This window comes from Calonectris borealis, chromosome 2 (assembly GCF_964195595.1).
Source record: "Calonectris borealis chromosome 2, bCalBor7.hap1.2, whole genome shotgun sequence".
NCBI lineage: Eukaryota > Metazoa > Chordata > Aves > Procellariiformes > Procellariidae > Calonectris > Calonectris borealis.
The window spans coordinates 132335521-132363015 of record NC_134313.1 but is presented as its reverse complement, the minus strand read 5'-3'; the positions used below and the strand labels follow the sequence as shown (position 1 = coordinate 132363015).

Sequence of the window (27495 nt, the reverse complement as noted above, 5' to 3'; positions counted from 1 at the left end):
AGAATACCAGTTTCACAATCCATACCTCATATATTCTGACCATGAAGTAACAGTGGTCTCCAAATGCCAAAAGGCACCTGCCTAATCTTTTCTGCAATGGTGTATTCCACTGCCACAACAAGGCCTGAGGTCTGACTTGATTTCAAAATATATTTCAGCAAAGCTGTGTTTAGTTTAATCAGTCTTCTTTGCCCCTCAAAACTGAAAAATCTAATTTGGAAAATGTTTTTAAAAGCTTACCAACTGCTTTAAACTTCCCAGTTGAAAAACAATTTTAATGTAAGCAGCAAGATTAAGGCTTAAATTAAACTTCATTTTTAATCTTAAAATCTAAAATGGCATGAAGTGAAAAGAAAGTGTAAGTAACCTTCAAAGAATATTAAAGGGGTTTTTAATTTGCTTTTCTCAAAAATACCTCAGTGCTTATATCCATATATCTACAGCATGACTAACAGTGGCTGCTGCAGATACTCCTCAGCAAATGCGTTGGAAGCCAGGGAAAGAGCTGATAAAGTCAATCTGTAAACTAAAATAAACCCGATTCTGGAATTTGGCACAAACAGAAACCAAAGCAGTTGGTTATTAATACTGCCTTCCACAAAAGTAAGCTTGCTTTTGTAATGCCTCATGCGTGCAATTTAAATAATAAGTAACAACTTACAGTAGGAAGTTCTCTGCATCAGTCTGCAAAAAAGTCACTGTCATTCAGTTCTGACTTATAGTAGGTCACTGACAGTTTGTTCTGATTCACACTTTCAAACAGCATAACTTTCAGGGAATTTTCTTGACTCGAGTGATAGGAATATTTGTGTTTGTATCAAGCTAGGCAAGCCACTCCTTAAGAGCTCTTTAAATCTTACATTTAGTAACTTGTGCGAAATAGTATTGCATGGTTTTCATGCCCCTCAAAAAATGAAAATTTATCAAGCAAATAAATTTTTCCACTCAGACTGAAGAATAGGAATAGGAAGGATTTTATGGTGTTTATCCTTAAATTACTGTCAAAGAGTTGCTTGATAAACATTCACTCTAAGCTGTACAGAACTGCAGCAGTAATATTACAAACAGAACAACTCTGAGGACAGAGTCAGGAAAAAAAATGCCTTCGCACTGGGGAATGACACATTTTCCCTGTTTTAGCTGCATTTGTGCATTCATTTGAAAGCTTAAGAGGCACGCTTATGGTTGCAAAGAAGAACCCCTGAACAAAGTATGAAATACAGAGTTCTTGCATAGCCAGCAGCCTTTCCTCCTGGCAGCCTCGGCAGGCTGCAGGAGATGGAAACTACTCTATCTGCGGCCCACAGAGACCTCCTGAAGAGAAATGTGCTGGTAAAAATCAGAACAGAGGTGCAGTATCATTTCAAAAAGCTGCAAGCAGCAGATGAAGGCAACGGTTTATTTGCTGGGAAGAGGGACATTAAGGTTATGTATTGCTGATGCAGCTAAAAAGGCTAAGTAAAAAACACTGTTCTTCAAATATCAGCCTGGTAGGTCAACAGAAGAAAGCAGGCTGTCACTCCATAATTCTAGGAACCTCAGAAGCCAACCACTTTCCAGAATTGGGATTTTATCAGGACAGCATGATCAGTCTTCCTTCCTCTATGTTTGGTATCTGTTTATGCTAGAAGACTTCCTCCATCTTGTAGGTATCCTTAAAATGCAAGCTTTGCTTGGGAAAACACCATCCCTGCTAAGGTAAGCTGATTCATATTTGATGGCATGAATTGACAATAGGCCATCACACAACATTATACATCCTGGTGTTATTTGTTTGCTTTGGTATTTTCAACAAAGTTAAACCTCCCTCCTCCCCACATCTGCCATCTCCTACCTTTCAGTGAAGTGGAAATGAAAAGAGAATTGAATGGATCTGTCATAGCTCAAAGCATGGATGATAAAAATCCTCTTAAATTACCTGAATTTTCAATTCATTCAAACGTGAATAAATTTTAAAAAGTCCTAGTCTTATGAAAATAAAAATCCCTTCAAAACTAAAACCAACAGTGAACAAATTAAATACATGCCTTAGACAATAGTATCGTATTAAGGCAGCATATATTTGCTGGCAAAGTTTTAAGTAAGTTCAGCCACCAAGCCAGTGAAATCTAGAAGTTAGTTTGGCAGTTCTGGGTTCACACATACAGAAAAAGAAACCACCTACAAGTTTAAAGAGCAGAAAAGTATTGTTTTGCAGTATCAGATAGATAAGAAATGGGGATATTGGGGGACTATACCTATTGCAGTAAAGCAACCAGCAGCAGCCCATTCAATTTACCACCCACACAAGCCCTTTTCTCAAAGCTTATCCTTATCAATGCTTATCCTTCCCTCTTAATATTTTAGATTTGTAAGTGACAATTTGGGCATTCACTCCATTGAAAAGACACTTGACACATTCCAAATAGCAAATAAATCTGGGAAAATACAATGCTTACCAAAGATAAAAATTTAAGCATAATTAATTTTTACACAGCTTATGTATACAGGTAACAATCTTCAGCTTCACAGAAAATGCTAAGTTACATCAGCCAATGCAAATGGACATTTAAAAAAAAAGTAAGAGTAGTACAAATACTGAAGAAGGTTAAAATCGATGATTTAATCAAACACTTGCATAAATTAGTTACTTTTTTAAACTCAGTGACTTTAAGACCAATTCTTCCAAGACAATTCTTTACAGCTATTTATAATAAGAGAAATTTGCTGTGAGTGATAATCTGACCTGTGATTTTTTCTGCTGCCCAGTACTTTCCAGAAGTCTCCAATATCCAGGCTTCATTTCTGTCCACAATCAAAAATGCACTTTGGAAAGTATGGCATGAACTCCCATCTTCATAATAATTTCCACCTTGTCCATGCTCTTCCAACAGAGCAACTATTACATCCAATGCTTCTTTAGCTGTTGCACCTCTTTCTAGGCCAAGTCTGTAAGGAAAGGGTAAAACAGAGATTCAGACAGACATGTAACAGTGAGGTCTTCATAAGTTATTGATTTTAAACATCAGCACTGATCTGATTTTAAAATACTAAAGTGTCAGGTACGCCTAGTGTAAGAATTCTTGCTTTAATGAGTTACTAGAACGACAGGATGAGATAGTAAATCATTTGATTTGTTTCAAGTCTTTATTTTCTACACTGGTTCTTTATTCTCAAGCCTATCATAGCTGGTTTTTAGTTTTGTTTTTTTTTTTTTAAAAAAAAAAAAAAGTCTGATTACCAACCAATGGCCTCAACTGCACTGTAAACATGCAATGCCCTATTTATCCCCCCTCAGGCAGAATAAATTTGAAGGACAATTTGCAAAGGTCTTTTTAAAGTAACAGCTGTATGCAAGTTTACTTTTCTGTACAGAAGAGTGGGAAATTGCAAATTAATATTACCAGAGATCAAAAAAGGGAAGGAGTATTCAGTATTACAATCTCTCTTTAACTTCTCTTTCCCAATGCTCCAATATTTAATTGGCCATTGAAGCTAGATGTATGTTATCCTTTGATGTATATTGCACGCTGTAGACAGAAGCATTTGTGCACAGTCATGTCTACGTAGCTTTGTTTGAGGTTGAATAATTGAAAGCAGTGTTTTCGTCTCTCTCAGCAGCACCTATTTATCACTTAGTGACAAAGGAGAACCAACTAGCATTTTAGATCCTAACTTACAGTGGCAATTTCTCCCCCATCGTCTTCTTACTTTGCATTTAGAGAGTCTTTCCCTCTTGTCTTGTTTCTCTTATTAGCTGAAACTTTTTTTTGCATTGTCATCTCCATTTTCTGTCCCTATATATTTAACATTTTTCCTTCATTCTTTTCATCACTGGCGCAATCACTTTTTCAGAGCAATACAGAGATGCCAGTCTTAGCACATACTATAGCCAGAACTTAAAACCCAGTCCAAAAGCATGTCTTATTTATTCCCTAAGAACAACTCCAAGAGCTGTCACTGCTACAGGTAAATGAATAGGCTGACAAGTACCTTGGTGACCATATAGTCACTACATTCAGTGATAATCTGCTCCCTTCTCCCCAACCAATGACCGAAAGCATTAGGTTATAATTAGATCAAAACCTGCCAAGAGATATAACATCACACTAAAATTTTTAATAATGTCTCCCTGAAATTTTCCTTCTGAGATAGTTATAGTCTAGCTTTCTCTGTCAAAACTACACCTGAGATTCAAGCTGAAGAAATATCTTTTAGATAATTTTTTTGCAAATGGCTCCAATGTTACATTTACTTCCATTTAACAAAGGCCTAGGCTCTGCTTTTGTTTGGATGCTCCTCTCTGTCAGTCACAAGGGGCAGCAAAAAACAAAGAAAAAAAAAACACCCTACACAACAACCACACAGCTCATCTCCACAAAACAGTTATCTCCGCATCAATATCCTGGGTAACTGCAGCATAACCCTCCCACTAACACATTTCAGAGTACCTTCAAGGCAAGCTGGAAGAAAAGTTTTAGGTAATTTCACCCCCAGAAGAGAGCTTGAATTATTCATTAAGAAAATTTCAGTGACTTAGTACAATCCACCGCTTCAGTACCTCCAATGCCTATCACAGCATATTATAATGTTGTCAAAACAACATTATCTTAAGCTTTTCAACTTCACATATCAGTTACAGATGCAGACTTTCCAAATGAAGTAACTGACACACATGATGATGACATTCTACTTTATTCAGTTTTGATGTCTCTAAGGAAAGAAATTGGTAAACAAATTAATACCATTTTAAAGAGCATTCTTGACTGCTTGCCAAGATTGGCATCTCTGTGTGGCTCTGAAAGAAGTGATTGCACCAGCAATGAAAATAACGAAGAAATAATACAAACACATAGGGATTAAAAATTAAGACGACAATGCAAAAATGAGCGTGTATTTTACAGGTTTCTTCATATATTCCTTTTGTATCATAATGTTATCCTGTTCTAACTGTATCAGTATAAGCAAAACAGTACACCATCTCTTCATATGAATGCACTTCCCTTAGTAAACAGGTGCTTTATAAAGGCAACTGTGCCTCAAAAAAAAAAAAAACAAACCCAAACTGCAGCCACACTAGGAAGAATATCTGAAGAAAATCCTGATAAGCTAACCAGTGCAGCAATACTGGTGGAGCTTTCGAAGACCAGCTTTTGAATAAATCCCTAGAACACAAAAGAACTTTCTTCGGAATTTGTGCTGGAACCTGTTTTCTCTCAATTTTTCTGTCTGTTGTGACTAGGTTCATGTTCTCCATTTAGATAAACCGGGATGGGGACAAGCCTGCGTGGAGTAGGACCAACTTCTACCCCTCAAGTCAATCACACTAACTTTATTCATTTCTTAAGAATCACTCATATGTTCTGACATGCTGTGATACACTATCAAGCTACAAATCTGTAGATATCTGTCTTAATCCTCAGATATAGAAGTACACTAGGGAACACACCGTTTTCAGACATTAAGCCAGCAGCCAGGTACTAAACAAGCTAAGAACTTTGTGAAATACATCTTTACTGATGTTCATTGTGGTCTTTATTGAAAAAAATGCTTTGTCTATGAGACTGCAGGATGAATTTTCAACTTCCTACTTCAACAACAAAACATGCTGATGCTACCCTGCTGAAAGATGCCTCTGGCCTGTTTAACACCATGTGCTCTTACAACACCCACCTACAGTACTTCCCCATGTTGGCTGGATTTTAAATCCTAACTGAAAAGTGACAATTCCAGATAAGTTCCAAGAGAGAGGAAATCTCCGCTACGGAAAAAGAATAATCAATTTAAGAGAATGTAGAAGCAAACTCTTAGGGGAGCCTGAGCATTCAAGGAAAATTTGATTCTACTATCTGGATGACATTCCTGGGTTGACAACTCTTACACCTGCTCTGAAGAATATGTTTCAGAGTATAAAGTTATTAGTTTCTTTTGCAAGCAGCTAGTCATACATGCACACACAGAGTGTCAGCCTTCAGCTAAGATCTGACACAGATGCAGAAGTCCAACATATACATAGGTGTGAGAAAAGTTTGGCCAGCAGAGACATGCATTTCTTAATTAGGTTTAAAACTCCTCAGTTTATTTTTATTCCAATAAATCCTGAGCAATAGAATTAGCCTGTTCTGCAGATGGGTAAAAAGAGGCAGAGCTGGTGCCAGTTGCTTCATTGCAGCCTATATGATCGATTTTGTACTTGATGGCTCTCTATTCTATGAGGTGATCCAAAACAGATAACCTTAATGCAACTGGCCAAGTCTTCACAGCAAGAGAAAGAATCACTTGGGCTGGAACAAGAGACAGATGGTAGTCTGCAACACATCTATAGTTCTCCTTGCCTGAAGCACTCTCTGCCTTCGAGCTACGGACAATTTCTTCTGCAGATAAGAAGGAAGAAAGGGAAGGGAATAATTACAGGTGATGATCACTAGTAGTTTATGACCAGTTTCTCCTTATTTTGATATCTCCTGATTTGCTAGTGTGAGCAAATCAGTATTTTGAGACTGCAATAACTGTGACCAAAATAAGCAGAACTCTGCATCTAAATCAATGGTTTGTTAAAAGTTTCAAAGGACGGTAGCAGTAGGGAAAAAATAAAGGTGGAGGTTGGAAAGTCACCTAATACCTCCTTCTTCTTGACAAAAGCTTGTCCTACATTGTCGTAAAAGAGGCCCCCGAGTCTATTCAGTCTCCCTCGATACAATTAAACTCAATAGTCCTCCCAGGTACAGCTTCTCCACAGATTCCTTCAGTAATACAGAGTTTAGAGAAAATACCAAAGAGAAACATAACCCCAATTCCCTCGTGATTTTCTCATTGGTCAGATTCTATAGATTTCTGATCACATTTCCCATTTCCATTGCATTCTCTCCAATTGTCTCATATTCCTCTTGATTTATGGTAGCTGGAACCAGATACTGTATTTCTGCAGAGCCACCATTACAGTCAGAGAACATTTACAATTACAGTTTCAGGCAGCTATACACCTAACGACAATTTCTCCTAACTCATGCTTCCTAGCTTGCTTATGAGAATACCTTCTAAGGTTTTAATGCCCTCTTAAAAATCAAGGTATCTATTTCCTATCCTCTATCCATAAAATTTGTTAACTCATTACAGGAGTAAAGTAGAATGGTTTGACAGGATTTTCCTTGACTTAACAGCCATAATTGCACATTTTTCATCTCCTTGATATTTAAGTGGGTTTTTCCCCCTTCAGGAACTGAGGTTAAGTTGGTCTATAACCACAACTCTTTTTAAACTCTATTAAACTCTATATAGTCACAACATTTAACCTTTTCCAGTCATCCAGAACCTCTCCCATCTTTCACTAGTTCTCAAGAAAAAGGAGAATTAGCCTGAAATTGGTTCAGGCCGCTCATTAAGTATCCTAGAGCAAATTCCAGCAGGACCACTGGATCTGACATTGATTCACTTAAATAAGTGGTCATTGTCCTGTTCTATGTCTGTTTAAACTAAATTGAGTCCATTTGCTCTCTTTCTCTTTGTAATAAGTTTGCACCATTTTCTCTCGTTCTTTCATTTTCAGCTTTCTTCCCCCCACCCAACTCTCCTTTAAATTCTCCTCACTACAAGATCAGCATGCAGGGAGACTTACAGTGCAGCACAAGCCTTTTAGGCAGACAGCCTTCAATGAACAGACTTACAGGAGTTTGTTTGCCAGCATTTAAATAAGGGCAATGGTTTGCATTGGAATGCACGGGCTGAAGTGAGGCATAGTAGTTTGTTTATGCCTACAGTTGGCTATAAGCCCAGGATAAGCTTTTTAGGTCAGAGTAGGCTGGTGTAAAGTGGGGGAGAATGGAAGGCACACCAGCAATCTGATGTTACAAATTAGTTAGCAGTTTCTTACTAATAATGTAATCGTTTCTCTTATGCTGTCAGAATAGCCACTGCTAGACTGCAGGGTACGTAGACAAGGTAGGTTTAGTGAACGCACATTAGACTGGTACATACTTGGTAGCCAAATTCAGATTCCAAGTGTTTTAAGTGTTAACTCAGCTGTGTCTGGAGCTCAGCCTAGACAGGTGTCCTGCTTACACTGTTTTAAAATCTCCTAATGCCAACACCACAAAGCTGTCACCCGGTATCATCATCATCTAAACCTTTGGTGTTTAAAAGGCTGGTCACAGCTTAGCAAGCCACCCACCTGACAAGATCCATGCCAAGCAAGGCTTCAGATTCAGAAGCTGGTTCTCTGGTCACGATGGCTTCATTAGCTACACAGACTCCATGCTCATTTGCTCCCATTTCTGCCCCCCAAAGCCAGGAGGGCCTGCTCAGCACAATAGCATGAGTCTTCGGCACCTGCTCAATCTCAATATACGTGCACTGCAGAGAGAGCAGAAAGAGAAAAAGCAAAACAATTGCAAGCATTTTATTTAATGTTGTGACTGAAGTAACACAAGACTTCAATGTATAGACAGGACACATTAAAAAAAAAGTCCACATCTTGAGTATGAGCAGGACTTTTTTTTAAACAACATTTAACTGTCATGTTTGAACCTTTACATCCTTATATTGAAAAAGCCTGGGAAAATACATCTCTTTTGATAGTTGCAGGCTTCAAAGAGTCAAGCAGAACCCAAGTGCTAAGAATCAGTGGAAAGCAGTAACAGACAGACTGTACTGTTACAGTAAAGAAACACAGATCATGTTTGTACATAGTAACAACATCAAACCACTCTACCATCTCACCTAAGCACAATCTCCAGTACTTTATTAAGCACATAGTATAACAATGGTAACTGGACAAAGTACATCAGCAGGCTTCCCCCTCTCCCTTGCTGCCTCCCCTGCAGCTGCCCCCAGGACTGAGACTGCTGGTAGAAAGAAAAGGGGGGGGGGGGGGGGGGGGGGGATCAAGACTTGAAAAAATTCGGTGAAATGCTGTGATAAACAGTCACGGGAAATAAAACACAGGCATTGTTTTTGCTTAAAACTGATGTTCCTGCTATTTTAAATGGTCTACTGTAATCAGAGGTCTGTGGATATATTCTGACAAGTCGAAAATACAGAGGCAGGCTGCACAGAAGTCATTTAAACTGCAAGGAAGAAATATATTTGAAAGATAACGAGTGATTTCTTTACTTTTCTCTTGCTCTAGGACTTAAAAACAAGCACTGTTTTCCCAGACAGCACGGAAGAGAGCTTGATCCATTCTTAGATCATTGACTTGTACAAGCCAAAGGAATGGGCTTTACATTTTACTACTGAGGTCACATTAAGTTCTTCAAAAACCAAACTCCACAGAATTTTCTTTTGAGGAAACTGAAGCTGTCTGTGGTATTTATGAGACAGCTCTTCGTGTTTAGCATTCCTGTTGTAACATCCTCCTTGCAGGAAGTAATCTGCGACATTTTTCTGGAGGAATATTTGGTCAGACATATCAAAGTGAGCAGGATGAGCGGAACAGACTTGTGGACTGAAAGTTGTTTGCCATGAAAATAAATGCTGCATCTACATTAAAACCTAAAGCCAAAGGAATCAGTCTAAGATGATTAGCAGTGAGAAGCTATTTTTTTTCTAACCTGTCTTTCCCCCTCTAAGGATTACACAGCATGATCATCTTCAGCCTCCAGTCTTGAGCAACGATTTTTACAGTAATAGTTAGTCTAGCATTCAATTAAAATGTATGACAGCATCTTTGATGAGAAACAGCATTTTTAGAGTCCTTCACTCTGACCATGCAAGAAGGACACAGGAAATGAGCTTGCCACCTTCTTTAGGAATTGTGTGCAAACAGGTCAAACTGTCATTCTAAAAACAGGCAAATTATAGGTGAAATAAGAGGATGATTTCTTACAGAGGACACATGATTAAAAAAAAGGCGGGGGGGAACTCTTCCATTCTAAGGAATTAAAAATAGAGTAGGGACATGCTTAGTTTTGATTTTTGGCTTAGGCAATAAGACCCCAACAGGGACTTAATCTGCTGTACCTGTTGGAGAAAATCCTTAATATTTGACCAAGCTGTTTGACCAAATTGCTTATTAGTAATACATTATGATTTATTAGAGGCAGATTCCTCATCTATTGAGGTGAAACAACATCTGGCACTGGCCAGGAGCTAAGATCCACCTAATAAAAACACTTTATACGCTTCACCCTTTGTTTCATTTTTTAACCAAACCATGCTGGAGCAGCCATTTCTTATCAAGACTCCCTCTGCTCCATTTGAGCTGTCAGCAAGCAAATCTCATTTTTGACATTATGTGCAAATTTTTTTTCAGAGCTTTAGGTCAGTGCTGTTTGGATTAGCACTTAATGCACGTGTGTGAGTGAACAGAGAATAACTATTTTCTGGATGTGCAAAGGAGGACACAGAGCTGCAGCAGCAGGAAAAGGGGTTGGGCCAAGCACCTTCCCACATTACATGTGAAGACATGGCTGGAGCAGCTATCAGGAGACAGGTCTGCAGCCAGGGAGACACCAACCCCTGCACAGCACAAGTCTTGGCTCCCTGTATCTCATAGGTGGTCAGTTAGTTGGAGCCATCCTGCAGAGCCATCCAGGACATGAACCTTCTCAACTCTGCAGCAGAAAGTGAAATCCAAGATGCAGTGTGGAGGAGACTTCAGCACTCCATGAACCCCCGCTTACATAGCATTCTCTGGCTGAATAGCCCTATTATACAAGCTTGCTTACACTGAGACTTTGATTTTCTAGAAGGAAAAATGATGAAAACACTCTGAAAAGTGATAGTTAGGCTAAAAAAATGCTGAATGCCTTTTTTCTCCAAAACATATTCTGGCTATCCTTGCTACCAAACACTTATTACTTGGGGCCTCATTCCAAACCCAAGCATTTCCAAAGCTGCTATTCATTATAAAGACTTTATTTTCAATGGTAGCAGTTGAGAAAGGGGAAAGATTGTTTGCTCCTGCTTGAAGGATCCAGAGCATTCTGGAAAAAAGTGCTTTTGCTTTGTAACTATGTAATCAGAGGCCAGAAAACATCCAGAGGCCTCTCTATGCACCTCTTTCATTTAGAAACACATTTCAGTCTGTAACGAAGGCAATCGGCTGAGCATACCAGAGAGCTAGTGAGACAACAAACCAACAGAATACAGCTGTCACCTTCTATATTGCTTCTTCATGTCCCCCAACCCAATGACAAGCGAACATGGACCATGTTTTCATGTTATTATTTTCAGCTTCCATAAAATAACTCATGTACACAGACAATGTTCAAGCCTTATTTATATAAATTGCGTTAGAAGACCTAAATAACAGAAAACCATTCCAATCTGATAGTAGATCACACAGCCTTGTAAAACTACCATTGGCTTGATTCTTGTTCAACAATCCTTTGCCATGGTTATTGACAATGATGAAAAAGCCTTGATGAGATTTTAACCTTCCCATTAGAACTATTTACTCCAGTAAGCAGAAAAGTAGGCACTCAATAGGACTGATGTATAAAGGCAGGCATTTGTTTCATATTTGTTAATAACAGGTATGAACTTCTCAAAAAACTAGGGTCCAGAGTGACAATAGATTATTAATTTTCAACTCAAACCTCTCACTCTTCGTAACTCCATCACCCCCCCTTAAAATAACATCAGAAAACTCTTTTCCAGATAAAAGAGTATCTTCACACAGGAAACAGAGGAACTGAGCTATCCACCTGTATCCAAGACACATCAATCATAAAAGTAGGTCAACTAAAGCCAGTCGCTGGATTTGCAGCGCAGCAAACCATTGCTATTTATTCCACAGAAATTAGAACATATGCTTATAATGCTTATAACAGCTCAGACATGGAAGGAAATGGTGAGGGAAAGACACCACTACCCACCAAAAAACCTCACTGGCCACTAGATCTCTAGAAATGGGAGCTCAGATGATGACAAGAATTCAAAAGCGAGCACAAACCACAACCTTCCTATCCCCTCTCCTACACCCCACTGATCTGGCAAATCCCTGCAGCACAACAGCATAGCAGCCTGTTCTACCAAGAGCTGTGCCAAACTAGGCAATGACAAATCAAATAGACATAAGGTACTGCTGTGATTCTGCTTGCTACCAACCCTGTCTTTAAAATTCCTGAAGCATCCAGCTCAGCGTTTCCTAACACTAACATTTTTCTTTGAGTATGAATGCTAAAAACAGAAGAATACTGATACATTTGGTGGCAACAGCTGTGAGTGAGTGGTGTCAGGCTCCATTGATTTGCCAACCCTGAAAGCAGCAAAACTGGCATCATGCCCTTTGACAGTAAATTCCCATCAGGAAATATAAAAGTAAAGAACAGAGACTTCACATACCAGAGATGCAGCCAACAACTTTAAAGAGAATTGAGCAGGCTGGAAACTAATGACGTTTCTTTTATTTCACTTACGGTATCAAGAAAAGAATCTTATCAAGGCAGTTCTAAATATAGTACAAGGCACAAATGTACCTCCCACCCTAGCTAGGGCATGCAGATATGCTGGAGGTATTCCAAAAACAGACACGACAGTCATAAGCACAAGAGATTTCTTCTTTCATTAATGAAAAGAAACTATTGTGCAGCTTCTACTGTACTCAGGCTGCAGAAGCCTGATTCCTAGCACTGTCAGTCAGGTCATTATGAAATATCAATGAAATCACATAGGCTTCAGCCCTGGATAACAAAGGCAATAGTCAGGGAATGCTTTAGAAAGAAATGATCTTTGAAAAAGGGCCGTAAGATTCTAGATTACAGAAGAGATTCCCCCACACCACCCCCTCATCCGTCCAGGCTCTAACTTGGTGTTAACTCTTTGCTTAATTACTTCAAGCGCTGCTGTATACCACAGCACATATTTGAAAATAGGCAAAATCTCTGTACCATTAACTCGAGAAGTTGCATGATGTCTGCTTTTAACCCCTTCCAAAAGAGGGATGGCAAAAATGTGATGAGGCAGTCTCACGGCCTGCTGCCTCCATGGCCATCAAGACACCGAGACTGAGGGCCTGGCTGGAACTGTCTAGAGAGGCAATTCCACAGGTGACATGGGCTACCTGGGCTCTCCCATCTTGGTGGAGGACTGGAAAGCTAGAACATGGTTGTTCAAGAAAGTCCCTCAGACCATCTCCTGTGGATGTACCTGACAGTCTGTTTTACAGATAATTCTTTTGCTGCTTATTTACAGGAACAAACGCAATAGAGCTCAAAGGAGTGGGAATAACCGTCCTCTGAAAAGAGAAATATGCAAGCAGTAGCACACAATACAGAAGATGTGGCTAGCTGATGCTGTTACCACTGCTTGCTTATGCACTAAGCAGCGCTAAGTATACAGTGGAAGACACAGGGAGGACTTTACAACACCCATTAAGCACTCCCATGATATCCTCTACTAGCAGCAAAACCGTTGTGCCACAGCCGTACACCAGGATAAATCTAGCCTGGGTGCATCTCAAGTGTCAGCCCTAGTTCTAGTGGACTAGAATAGTGAACAAAAGTCTCTCCAGCGGCAGGATGAATCCTCAGGTAGCTAGCTTTCAAAAATACACGCTATGCTAGTAATTGCATCCTCATATTGTAGCCAGATATAAACAACAGCAACATTTATTAAGTGTACAAATACAGAACAAAACCAATTTCTGCCACAGAAGAGTGCCTCTTACTTCTTCATATTAAGAACAGTTTTTCCCTACTTATGAAGACGCTAGTAACACTTCACATAAGCTTCCATATTTGCTTATTGTTCCTAGCTGTTTCTGTTCATTGCAACCAATAACCATAAAATTTGAATATGTATGCCTCTGATCTCTAGCAGCGTCATTTATCTTGAAGACTAAGGATGATAGACTTTATTCTAGAAAAGAATTAGGGAAGCTACAAAAAGCCAAAAAGTTCCCCTGTCAAAAAGCAGAACTACACACCCTCTGACCTACTCTAACCTACTCTATCAAGCCACCAAGGAGCCTCAGGCATGTGAGCCACAGTATGAAAATGTGCTCAACAAAATGAAATATAAATATCTTTAAACAAATAAAATACCACAAAGTGCAGCAAGGCACCCAAGGCTGAGAACACACTCTGGAGACACCATATGTCAGAGTTTATTTAGCAGTCAAGAATTCACTCCTTGTTCTTTAAGAACTTTAAGACTGCAAATCTAGCAGTCTCCTGGGTGACGAACAAAAGTAAAACTGAAATAGTGATGAAGCTTATTAATTTAATTTTTTAAAACGGTAAGAAACAGATTTCAAAGAAGCCACAAAAAGCCCATCACAAAGATATCCTTGGAACTCTCAGATATCCTAGGACTGATTTCTTTGCTTGGCCACTTTGAAATGCCTGCTCACACATCTGTTTTGCCACAAGTAAACAGTTTGGGTCAAGACTGGATACACTGTTTTACTGTAGCACTCCTACAGTAAAAACAGAGGCTTTGAGAGGGCAGAAACATCCAAGAGATTATGGCTTCTGCCTCTGAACTGCTGCCGGCTCGTGCATTGTCTTACAAAGCAAAGTCAAACACATTAGTTTAAAGGCCAGTGGCCTGCAATGGAGCAGAATAGAGAAAAAACTCACATTAGCCAAGCGGCAGACTCTGCTGAAGGCAGCAACCACTTTCTCTCTTTTATTAGTTGCTGTCTGCCTGCATAGTGCCTCTCCTCTATCTCTGTGCAAAGTCTAATGGTTAGCTTAAACAAGGTGGCTTGAGGTAAGCTGTCTGACCACGTGTCATGAGATACGCTGCTTACATAGCCAGTTATCGGGTCCCAGCTGAGAGGCAAGAAAAAGCAGCTTCCTAAACTATCTCTGAACTGTAAGCCTTTAGACTACAACCTTTTTTATCTACATAGAGTAAATGAAAAGTTTCATCATGGGCACAGACACTGCTGTGTTTCTTCAAGGCTTCCTGCCAGTCAACACTTACCCATGGAGGTATCATAGTGGGGGTGCCCAGGTTCAAGTTAAAGGCTGCAGTAACATGACTGCAGGCATGGCACTGTCAATCTAATCTGGAGGCTTCCCAAAGAGCAAATTCTCAGTAGATTCAGCTGCTGCTTGGCTTCTGTTACCAGATTCTGAAAGTCTTACCCTCAGATATAACACAAAAAACCCAAACAGCTGGCATAAGAGGGAATCAAAGAATACCAGAACTAAACTGCAGCACTGGCATGATGCCTGGTATTACATTACAAATACCAGAATTAAGATACCTCCAAGTAATACAAACCCACCTTTAATACAGCAAAAGTCTACTTTCCAAGCTTTATATCTATCTTGCAATACCAGACAGAGACCCTTCAGTTAGCTTCAGGTGAGTTTTTGTCTGCAGTGCTCAGAGCAATGCACAGCAAATAGAATCATAGAATCATAGGATAGTTTGGATTGGAAGGGACCTTTAAAGGTCATCTAGTCCAACCCCTGCTGTGGGCAGGGACATCTTCAACTAGATCAGGTTGCTTAGAGCCCTGTCCAACCTGGCCTTGAACGTTTCCAGGGATGGGGCATCTACCACCTCTCTGGACAACCTGTTCCAGTGAGAATCTTATTGCTCCAGCAGTAATCTTACTGCTCCTCTGAAAACTCAGAGCAAGGGAAGGTAGGATGGTATCCTTTAAAAAAGAAAACCTATTAAAAAAAAAAGAAAAAAAAAACCCAAACAAAACCAACTTTAATGCATAACTGTGCCATGAAGTTTTAGAGAATACAAAATTCCTCCTACCCCACAGAGTGCTGGCTTTAAGCCCAGAAGAGTTTAATACCAATATATTAGAAAAATTTTGCATATTCCACAACTTGATAGACTTTGTTGTAGACCATCCTTTCTGTTTTCCCTCCTCCACTCCTCCATAAGAAGTTGCATGCTACTAAGATAAAAGAGCTTTTGCAGCTCTATGCTGTAGCACGCAATCACGACTATTTTCAAATCATGGATAAAAGGTCTGATTAGAAGAAAGAGAGGTTGATCTAAAAGAAAAAAAAAAAATCCATCTGGAAAATTCAGCTAAGAAAAAGTCATCCACCCAAGACTTCTTCAGGAGAAAGGAAACCACAGCAAGCAGCAGGTTACTACAGAACAAGAAAAATCTAGTCAGTAAAATCTACCTTAAAAATAAGACAGAAGGGCTTGCATCTTGAAACTCATACAACATGAATTCTCATTAACACATAAAAAATTCTTAAAATCATATCTGGGGAAAAAAGAACACACTTACTTTTAGTAGAGGAATTCAAAAAAGGACCCTGTTTATGCTTAAGGGAGCAATATTTCACCTATACACACAAGTTTACTAGCCTGACTACTACAACAAGGGAGAGTGCTAATCAGCATCTGCCACTGCAAAATTGCAATGCAAAACAAGAACAAACTTTTGAGAAAGTTGTCACACACACACAGAGAGCAGACCTTTATGAAAAGCCCCATTGTTCAGGGTCTTGGGAACCTGCTGACATAGAGGGAAGGAATTACGTTGATGAGTTAGCTGCAGGGTTACTTGTCTGGTAGATTGAGCCACAAAGATCAAGCTTGAAATGACTTACAATATTCACTGAATTCCCTTGTTCAAGGCCCTGCCACAAACTAGCTGATAGCTATACAGCATAGTCTGCCTGTTTCCTTTTACGGCAATAATCTAGCTGAACTACTGTGCCATTTTTGGTTACATTGTGCATTATCACATTTGCAAACGTGAGCAGCACGGAACATAAATAGAATACAGACTTCCTGAGAAAAGTTGTAAAACAACCCATGTTGTTAGCGTGTTGAAAACCACCTCTTAACAGAAGTTCAGGATGTGAGTGACAGTCACAGAGAAGTAATCAAAATTTGATACACATTGGATTACACTACCTGCAAAGAATAGAATATAATGAAAAGCAAGTCCACCATCATCGTCCAGTGAAGGTAAAGGATCATGTATCTAACATAGGAAACCAATGCAAATGTACAATATGGAATGGAAAGAAAAACTGTTCATCTGGGGAAAAAAAAACATGCTAGGATGGATGACAGAAAATTCAGTCAGAGGCACAAAGAATTACTGACTTAGAAAAACAGTAGCATGAAATTGGTGAACGGCATTTTTCCATTTGCAAAATATCATACATTTAATTTTCTCAAACCTGTTTAGTTAATTTTATAAAATCCAAGGGAAGGAAAGCTGTAGCAAAAAAAAACCCCCACCCAACAATAATTGAATTGTTGGCAGTTTTCATAATAATTCTGAATATGTCAAAGGCTAGATCTAGAAGCTTTGACATTCCTCTCCACTCCCCCTATTAGCTAATTACCTCTGACAACTCAGTAAGTCTGCTTAAAAGGTGGATAGAGTGTGGCATGTCTGTTACTTAAAAAACGTGAAGCGGCTGAATTCAAGCCCTTCCTTAAAGCTTTTCTTAACTTTTAGAGGTACCACTAACGGTACACAAGGAATTAACAGGCTTTGCACAAGCTCTGCCTAGAGGTGAGTAGGCATTTGTCGTAAGACAAGAGTAGTCTTAGACACATCCCTACAATAGAAGTACACACATTTCAGCTAATTCGCAAAAACTGAAGACCTTACTTCTGTTCTGCTATCACAAAGAGTGTTAAGACGTTTGAAATTGCAATCTTCTTATTCACTAGTGTCCTTAAGTTCATAAAACAGCAAAATCTAGAAGCAAATCTAGCAGCCTAAAACTTGGATTGTAGAGCCTTTATTGATTCGGCCAATCTTTCACAATTCCTACAGCAAAGGGGATTATTATGATACTTTTTTAAAGACCTTTGAAGTGGCCAGTTTTAAAAGAAAATGAAAAAAAAAAGAAAGGGTTATTTCTAAAGAGAATTACTATATAACATTGTTATTTGCTAGACCTTGCTAGACCTGTGTTTAATTGAACATTCTCTCTCTCTCAAGGTGGAAAAAAATCTTGAACTTTAAAGAAAAACTAACAACTAAATCTATGCTTAGTGATAAGCAATTGCTTGCACTACTCCCAGAGCAACTGAAGATGTTTTTATTCTGTGCTGGGAGGAAATAGGAAGAATTTTGGTAAACATCTGGAGCCTGTATGTTTCTGTACAGCACTGTACTTGCAAAACCTCAGGCTAGCTAACGAAGAATTATGCAGTAGCATAGTAGCAGAGGCCAAAGTACCCATCTAATTAGGGCTTAAGCCCCTATTTTTTTAAAAAAAAAGTATTAGTCCACTCCAGTCCCTTGTCTAAAAGCGCATCTTCACCACATTGCAACAAACGTTACCTTAACTAAAAAAAAATAAAAAAAAAAAAAATCAACATTTACGGGGAAGGCTTGCAGATAGTGGTTAGCAGAATAAGTCTACAAACTGTGGTGTGCCAGGCAAAGGGATTCTGCTCCCCGCTTCCAAAAGGACTGGCAAAAGAGTCCAGTTTATGACTGAATTCTATAAAAGACATTAAACTGGTTAATCATGGGGTGGGAGAGAGATCATAATAGATTATATATGGCTTAATTTACCCTTCAGGAAATTATGACAATCTCATCAAAGAGTAAGATATGGGGCAAAGAGACCAAAAGAATCAAGTACTCTAACATTAAGCTCTTACAAAGTATTCTCCTTTAAGGATACAAACACTCCAGAGCAGCTTTTGGAAGTTCTTCTTCCACAATAACAGAACTTTTTTTCACTTCCAGTTCTATGAAGAGAAGCTTTAAAAAAACTGCTCTGACAGTTTCTTCTTGTCTTATTGTCACACTTGTGTTCTGTATACTAGCACAGGTCTACAACAGTGCTACCAATACAGCACTGCAATTAACATCAGTTAGTGCTTTTGGACAGGGGGAGGGCATTTCTTTATAGCCAAGATTAAATCATTTAATAATGCATGAGTTGTACTAGATGTTGGTAGCAACAGGAATCAAGAGAACATTAACTGTTATAAAGAACAGTGCCAAATCCTCTGAAACTTGGAAATTGTCCCACTTGAAAGACAGAATTAAAACTGGCTCTGGCCTTAGGATCTCCTCTGGGGAAGCAACAATTACATCCATAAAGGACCTGTAGGGATGAGACACGCCAGCCCGGTGCAGAACACCTAGCGTCCTCAGCCTTCTGCACAGCCACAGGGACAGGAGGAAGCTGAATGCAGGGAAACTCACAGCTCCTGCTTTGCCAGTTGGCAGCCAGAGCAAGAACCTGTGGACTCTAAAAGCTCCTGACAGTGCAGATCAGGCTCTGTGTCCTCTGCTAAAATGGCTACCCCCACCAATCCTTATCTTTCCTTCTGCTGCCTCAGTCTCTTCATTCCACCTTCACTGCACACTTTCCCCTCTTCCTGTCTTCTTGTTTCATTTGTCCACTTGCTTCACCCTTCCACATCTGCTTATCCTTTCATTTCTCCTGTCATTAAAGTAAGGCTGCAGTAACAGACTGTAATTAAAATTACTTCCAGCAGGGTCCCTTTCAACCTGCATCTATGGCATCAGCGTCCAGCTTCGGGACTCCACATCCAACCTGGATTCAGAGAGAAGCCACAGAAGCCACTGAAAATTGACCATGATGCAGGTGCCTGAGCTGCAGAACATGTCATCAAAGCCAACAGTATCTACGAGAGTTATGTTTGGCCTACAAGAGTTATGTCTGGCTTACAAAGTTTATGCTCTTGTTTTCCTCCTCTCACATTCCCTTATTAGAGCACAAGTTCTTTGAGGCAGAGTTTTCTGGCTACCTGTTTTGCAACATGCCTAGCTAGCCAGGCCCCACTACAACTGTCAAACAACCACCATGAATGAAAACAATTCATATGGCAAGAGACAAACTGAAAATTTGCTTCTAGTTCCAATTAGCCAGGATATTTTTCCCTTAAAAGGAAAAGGCAAACGATAGGCTACACAGTGTAGGAATCGGAGATGTGAACAGTTCAGCCTGTCTGCTGGAGAAAGTACAGATAATGGATTTTTCCTCAATTAAACAAAAAAGTTACATTCCAAGTTTCACTTTCAGGACTTTCAGAAATGTTGCCTCCTCTCGACTCAAGACAGGTTTGAGTGAACAGAACAAGACAGCGTTCATTTCTTCCAATAACAATAATTTCTCACAGTTTGAATGTAACAATTCACCCTTACCTCAACTTTGCTTCCCGGATCATGAGCTGCAGCAGCAAAGTAGACCACCTCCTGTACTTCATCCCTAGGCCGTGCAGAGTTCTTTCCAAACACCACCAGCCCATCTTTAGAACATGGGGGAAAGGCTACAAAACAGTAACTTGGGGGAGCTGCAGCCATCCTAGAAAGGAAAGGAGGAGTAAACAAACAGAAGTAGTGTTTGCTGAACTCATAATTGCATGCATTAGAGAATCATTCAGTATACCGCTATTTGTTGTGGCAAAGAGACAATGCATTCCCTCTATCTGTCAGTTGATTGTGCAATGATAATGGAAGAACAGGTCAGCTCAGAGGAAGCTTATAAAAAGAATTATAGTCATTTTCAGACATTTTTCACCCAAGCCTTGTGAGGGCATAAAGAGGAGGAATAAAGGCAAGATGACTGTACCTTAATGAGTCTACTTAGTCCCCACAGAAAGAAAAAAGATATTCTGCACTGGAGCTGTTTGGGAACATATAACCTAGATGTATTCTGCTGACTCAGACAAGTGCAGACACACAGAATAATTTTAAATAATTTACTCTCTCTGCTTCCATGCAGTTTAAAATTTTTTAAAGGGAAAACATGTTTGAGGGATTCCTGAGGGAGGACAATGGTGTAACTAGAAACAGAACAAAGATATAGCACAATTATATCAAAAACTGTCCATCAATTTATCTACTCAGATCAGAGAGACACTGAAGCACTAATTGCACTTTATTTCCTCTGTGGTTTGTCTGCATTGCTGCTTTTGCCTAAAGTTAATTGATTGCAGTTTATTTGTTTATGCAGGCTAACGTGAATATTCTTTAAACCACTTATAGGATAGCACAAACATTTTAAGATTTTAAGTGTTTGCAATGACAATATATTAATAAAAAATGTAAACTGTTTCAGGACTATGACACTATTGTAGCTGGTCTTGTGTACATTGCCACATCTGACATTTTTTCCACCATTCAGGGAAAATTCTGGCACATAAGCCTACAAAAGAAAAAGGTGGGGTGTTTGTTGCTTGTTAAAATAGCACTCAACACAGATGTCTGAGATTTATTCATAGATCTTATCATTGCATCAGAAACTCCAGCCCCAAAATGAACAAATACGTTCCTCTTCTCCCTCCACGATATACTGAACGAGTAAAAATATCTGCACACATTTGGACTCCGATATACTGAACAAGTAAAAATATCTGCACAAAAGATTTGGACTCTGTAGAAACAACCAATACAATCAAAAGTTTCCCCTAAAAAGCTGCTAATTTATTTGAAAGACAATGCTGGGGGTGGGGGTGTGTACAAAGCTGGTTTTGATCATTAACTTGGACACCTTTCAAACCATTCAAATTTGACTTTTTATTTTTTTAAAGCAGTACCATTTGAGCACACACTTCTCACAGAATAGCAGACTTCCAATATTAAACCAAAGAAAGAATGCCTTTTGGATAAAGGCTATAATCCATAAAGTAGTAATTGTTTGTGAAGAAAACACTTAAGAGTTTACCTATAGACTATGAATAGGTCACACTGATGCTCAACCTTGCAAAAAAACTTCAAAGGTGTCCTCTACCAACACAATGTGGGATGATGAATTGTCTAGGGAACTTACATAACCTTTTAACTTAGGTAAGATTATCTGCATTAGGAAACAAACCAACCCCTTTTTACAAGCAGGGTTTTGACCTGTGGGAAGGAACAAGATAAGCTGGAATGACTTCACCTCAAAAAATACATCCAGCAGAGGACACCTATCTGTAGACCTGAATATTGTGCCAGTAAGTCTCAGTACATTATTGGTTCTAGATGACTGTCTTGCAGACAGACATGAAGACAAAGCCCCACTTTAATCACCACTCTTATCACTTGCAAGTCATCAGAGCATTTGTGATTAAACTGAAATGCAACATGTAGGGTGTTGCCCAAGCTTCATCACTAATGAAACCATTTAGTATTTTGCTATGAATTATTCCGAGTACGTACATTTATTTTGCCACGTTGGTGATGTCAACATAACTGCTTTCCAGCACCCTAAGAGTTCACATCTACCTTCAGATAAGTCATCATCTAGTGCTCTAAGTTTGCCTTCCGAAGCTTTGCCAGACCAGCCAAAATCTTGAATAACTTGCAGGCTTACTGTGGATCTCAGTACTCAAAAGAAATATTTTCTGTATTCTAAACACAAACTAAGTAGATTTATTTTAAATACATAAGGCAGCAGAAAGACATTAGACATCCAACAGCCTAGAAAGAAAGATTATTGATACACAGTACTAATTTTTATTACGTGAAGTTCTTCAACTCGCATACCAAGCATATTGCCAGGTAGGCTTAAAAAGATGGGAAGGAATGCTTCAGCACTGTGTTACTGAACGAACTGGAAAACTGCAAGGCAGACTTTTACATACCTACAGATTGAGTAGGCAGGGAAACGAATTAAAAACCTGTGGGTATCTAATGTTCTAGACTCCTGAAGTCCTCCTTGGAATAAAGCAGCCTTATTTATATTTGTGAGGTTTTTGATGTTTTCCTTTAAATGTACCAACAGTTACTGAACCAAAACCAAACTGCCATTTTGGTAACACTTTTTAAGTATGAAAGTAAGAGTAAGCTACTCTATAGCTAGAGTTCACTTCAACACACGCTGTATTTCATACAGGGGGATATAACAGTTAAACACTGCAAGCTGAATGTTACAACTTTGTACTGAAAACATGATTGTCCTAAGAGTTGGTACTGGGATCTTAAATTAGGTTTCTTGAGAAGGAAGCTAGCTAGCAGTCTACTACAGTTTAAATCTACTCAGTTTGCTAGGTAGCAGTTTTTCCTAGAACCTCATTTGGTTCATTTTAAATATGGCAAGGATGGCAGTTTCTCAGATATACCCATAACCTGTGTTTGTTCAGAACATTACTGAACTTCATCTTCCTCCATCATGTAACTAAAGCAGTCTGTCAGCAGTAGCTTACCTATGTAAGCAGGACATTTTTACTTGCCTACTTCATTTTCCTTTTTTCTTAGTTCAAATTCAGGTTGTCCTCATTCTCATTTTCATGCATTTGCCACCTGTTTGCCCTCTCACAGGATATCATCCTGACTCAATACCAAACAAGCATCTTTCATCTACAGGAGGAACACAATACTCCTCCCTCACAGTACCTCTGATAAATCAAGATAACTTACAAAACCACCTACTGTTAATCTGTACTCTTTTTTCACAGATTATTTGCTCCTCCAACGAAAGGCAATGCTGAAAACCTTAGAAAACACTGGGAATGACTGCAAATAGATCTCAAAGAACACCTTGTTGCCCATTCACTGCCACAGTTCTTTACCACAGAGCATGTTAGCATACAGGCCTGATTTTCTCAACAGATCATACCTCAGACTGACATTTTGATGTAGAGAGAGATAAACCTACATTGTACACCAAGAGGCCCTAGATTTGATTGCAGACCATTACACTCATGGATGGGTCGCTGTAAGTTAAGAGAAACAGGGACCATACAGTCTATTAGAGGCTATATCCAAAACCATTCTGCATATGAAAACACTAGAAATAGACAAAGAGCTGTACATTATGCTATGCCACTACCTAATAACTGCTGCAGTTTCAGGAAGTTAACAGGCATCACACTTGGTTGACCTAGAATCACTACAGGCACAAAGGCTGGAAAACCAGTTCTGAGTGACAGCCACAAGGTAATATACTCCACCTGCTATCTTTTTTTAGTTGACAAAAATGTACTACGCATAGCCATATTTTTTCCAGAGTCTCCTGGTCACTATGGCACTTAGCTTAGTTTGTGTTCAGACCCTACGAAGAAGCTTTGTCTAACAAGTTCCTTTATTAAAATCTTCTCTCACTGTGATCAATCTCATTTAGAGACTGCCAAGCCAAATAAATTCTGTGAACAAATCACCATTACTGTCAATGGTAAAACAGACAAGCTTATAAGTATTTTGATGCAGAAAGAAAGGATTAACATCCACTGGGCAATGTCTGGCTCCAAACATCACAATGTGAAACAAGAGGTACAATAATTATCAGGGCTTTATAAACATGTCTGAACATCACTATACTCCTGAAATAGGGTGAACATGGAAGTGCTATTGCCTAGCACCACCTCAAGAAAACTAACCATAAATCTTGATAGACATAAAATACTAATCTTCAGGATGAAAGTATCGAGATCTGCAACATTTCACTCTGGAGTATTTTCCATTTCACAGTATGAGGGTCTTACAAATGCTAACATGTATTAAGAAGGGTTACAAATTCTAATTAGAACTGGCACTATTAGTGTCAAAATTTGTCGACAATTAGACTTTCAGAGTGGTCAACGAGAAATAAAACTGTTATTTTTAAGTCTGTAAATAAAGGTTGTGACATAATCTAATGAAAGCTTCATTTAGATGTCACTTTTCATTTATAAAAAAGGAACAGACAAATAATGCTGTTATAGCAACAGACACACAGGACAGATTGCAGAATCCCATCCTCCTCTCATGAACTGTCAGAGACTGAAGCCACGCTCCTAGGAGAATAGGGATGGGCATAAATAATTCCGCGTGGTTTGCAGCCTTTCCCCTGACCCAGGAAAACTGAAATAGCTATGTATCCACAACAAAGCATTCTGATCTTAGCAAGTCAGAGTCCAAACTGGAGAAAGGAAGATTTTCAGACTAACTTGCTCAAGATCTCTGGGGTTTTTTTTCCAGAATAACACTGTGTACTGCTTCTCTGAAAGCTTCAATTTGGTACTGAAATAATCTTTTCTAAAGTTCAAGAATTTGACCGCTACAATAAAGCTATTTCTCAGAAAAATAACTTTATCCTCCCATATCAAATAGATATCAACTCTTTTCAAGCCGACTAGTTTTCCTTGTTTGCCAAAATACCCTGAAGACATTAAGCATGAAGTAATTACCAGTTTTACAAAGTTACAAATTATGTGGAAACTGGCTTGCCAACAGTAGCTTTCATAGTTGCTATGTCTTATTTATTAAAAAAAAAATTACCAAAAATAAAAATTCAATATTATGAACTATTAGTTTTTGAAGCTCTTCTAATAACTTATTGTTCAAGCAATCCCAAAGCTTATTTCTAAAACAGTAAAACTGCTTTTGCCAAAAACGACTTCTTTTCTCTGTGTTTTCTTTCAATTGGAAAACAACACAACAGGCTTATAATGAAAGTGCAGCACTCACTAGGAAGCAGTGGGCAATAAAAAGGATTAATGTGCGAAAGCAGTGTCAAAAAAGGGTCTGTCTTGACATTTAATTTATGCTTATTGAACTGAACCAACATTTGCTCTTCATACTTTTTTAATTGCTGCTAACTTAATGCCCTGCAACTTTTCCTCAAGAAAAGCTAAAGATGCCCCTGAAGTCACATATGAAAACCCTCTGGTTTTAATACAAGTTAGATTAGCTGGGGTTTCTGAAATGTTAATTAAGATTTATTGTTAATGTTAATTAAGATTTACACCAAATGAAAAAATTTTGAAGTAGCTATTCCTATGCGTAGAGCTACTCCTTTCCTGACAAGGTAGGAGTCAGGACATTTAGGACATGTTAAGTGATGCACATGTACAAAACAGCTCTGTCCTTAATACACTGTGCAAAATTTTTGTTTTCTACACCAATATAGTCTCTTGCCGAAAAATTTAATAATACCCATTCACCATCACCAGACCAGTAAAAGATATTACATGAGAAGTCAGCTACTGCCATTACAGCTCCTCTTCACAAGAAATCAAAACAACACTCAAGTGGATATTAAGGAAGAAAAGTTCAGTGAGACCAAGCAGCCAGCACTGACAACAGAAATGCATTCACCTCATGTTACTATGAGTAGAATTTAACTGTAAAATTTGCCTTGTATTGGTATGATTTGACTCACAAGCTGGCAAAACTTCAGATGATCAAGCCAATCCTTCACCTAGGAGCATAACTGCTGCATTCATTACTCAGCATAGCTATGCTAGCAACTCTTCCAGCATGGATGGAACCACAAACAACACACTTTGCTTTCATTCAGCTTAGTGAGGTTGCATAGATACATCACACAGACTCATTTTTCAAACATTTTCTAAGTTTGTCTTCAAGAATTTTTTTTGGCGTAACTGTCAAGCTTTCTGAAGCACAGCCATAACCAGTGTGAAGTCTAAACCTCTCCTAACCCCCAGTTTTTCAAGCACACCTGTGATTGTCCTAGCTAATCCACTGTTAATGCTGGTGATAATCAACATTAAGTTTTCAAGACAGTGCGGGCGTCCACAAAAACAAGGGTGGGAGGGTTAACACCGGGGTTTCATCTCAGATCTCCACAGCAGTTTGGTCAGAACACCATTTTTACTGATCATGTAGCCTAATTTTTCCACCCTCACTTCTATAGTTTCTTCAAATTAAAGCTGGTCTGGAACAGGTGCTTTAGGTACCAGAAATACAGAGGCTGCTAAACTCCTTGCTCATAAGTTCTGAGTGCATTCTGGTGATGACAGCATTTTCTTCAATGTTTATATTGCAAAAGAGATTTGAGCTGCTTTTAAAGTACAGAGAGCACATTAAACCTTTTACAAAGACATAAAACTTGTTTCTGTGTATTAAACGATGACTTTTCCTCACTATATTTTGGGCTTTTACAAAAACAGAAACCCAGCTGTGCTAATACTTCTGAACTATTTCAGTAATGTTTAAAGATTTCAATGAATCTGTTTTCATTGCTACCAGAAAGGGTAAGTGACCTAAGCTGCAAGAAACATTTACAATGAAAAACTGAGAGGCAGCATCTGAGCAAGGGTGCTCAGATTTGGATCAAGGCTGTCTCATTAGGAAGGGAAGAATATATCGAATAGGCCACACATTATTTATTCTCAACTCTTCCATATTTTAACGGGGTGGCATGAGAAAGGTCAGTTGTGAAACGTCGTTCAGGGTTTAGTTGTTGGTTTTGAATGTCTATTTTAACCTTCAAATTAAGATGTTTCCTGTGCCTGAGACAAGCTTGTATTTCCATTTACAAATCAAGCCTAGTGTCTTATGCACAGAGACATGTGATCTCTGCATCCTGCAGAAAAGCAATGTTTCCAAAAACAGAAATGAAAAGCAAAATTCATTCAGCTGCAGGCACAGAACAAAGACAGCAAACTGAAAGGCACAATAATAATATTGTTCCCATCCTAGGAAACACTGAAAGGTTATTTTTTTAATTGACAATTTGGACAGTTTTAATGCATGACTTATCAGGAGAGAGGAAGGTTGCATTTATTAGGAAATTAGAAAGCAGAGACTGTTCCTGAATATAAAGCACAAAACCATGCTGGATCTGTGTGTCCCTATCGTCTGGACATTTCATTATTAGACCTCAGTCAAACTGTTTGACTATTTCCTTACCACCAATGGATGATGATACCAATTTACCACTTGAAGGTGCCACGCTCAACTTGGATTGTCTCTGTCCCTCT

At 38.9% G+C, this 27495-nt stretch overlaps 1 protein-coding gene across 6 annotated transcripts in view; it reads right to left on the bottom strand.

The window, feature by feature from the left end:
- The window catches only part of SCRN1 (secernin 1), a 44416-nt gene that overhangs the window by 13541 nt on the left and 3380 nt on the right, over nt 1–27495 (bottom strand). For all 6 annotated transcript variants that reach the window (XM_075143480.1, XM_075143483.1, XM_075143482.1 and 3 more), the window contains exons 2-4: nt 20012–20171; nt 8147–8328; nt 2726–2928 (exon numbers count right to left, since the gene is read on the bottom strand). In XM_075143480.1, coding sequence (XP_074999581.1) covers nt 2726–2928; nt 8147–8328; nt 20012–20170 — 544 coding nt within the window. In that variant the 5' untranslated portion in view covers nt 20171. The remainder of the gene's footprint in view (nt 1–2725; nt 2929–8146; nt 8329–20011; nt 20172–27495) is intronic.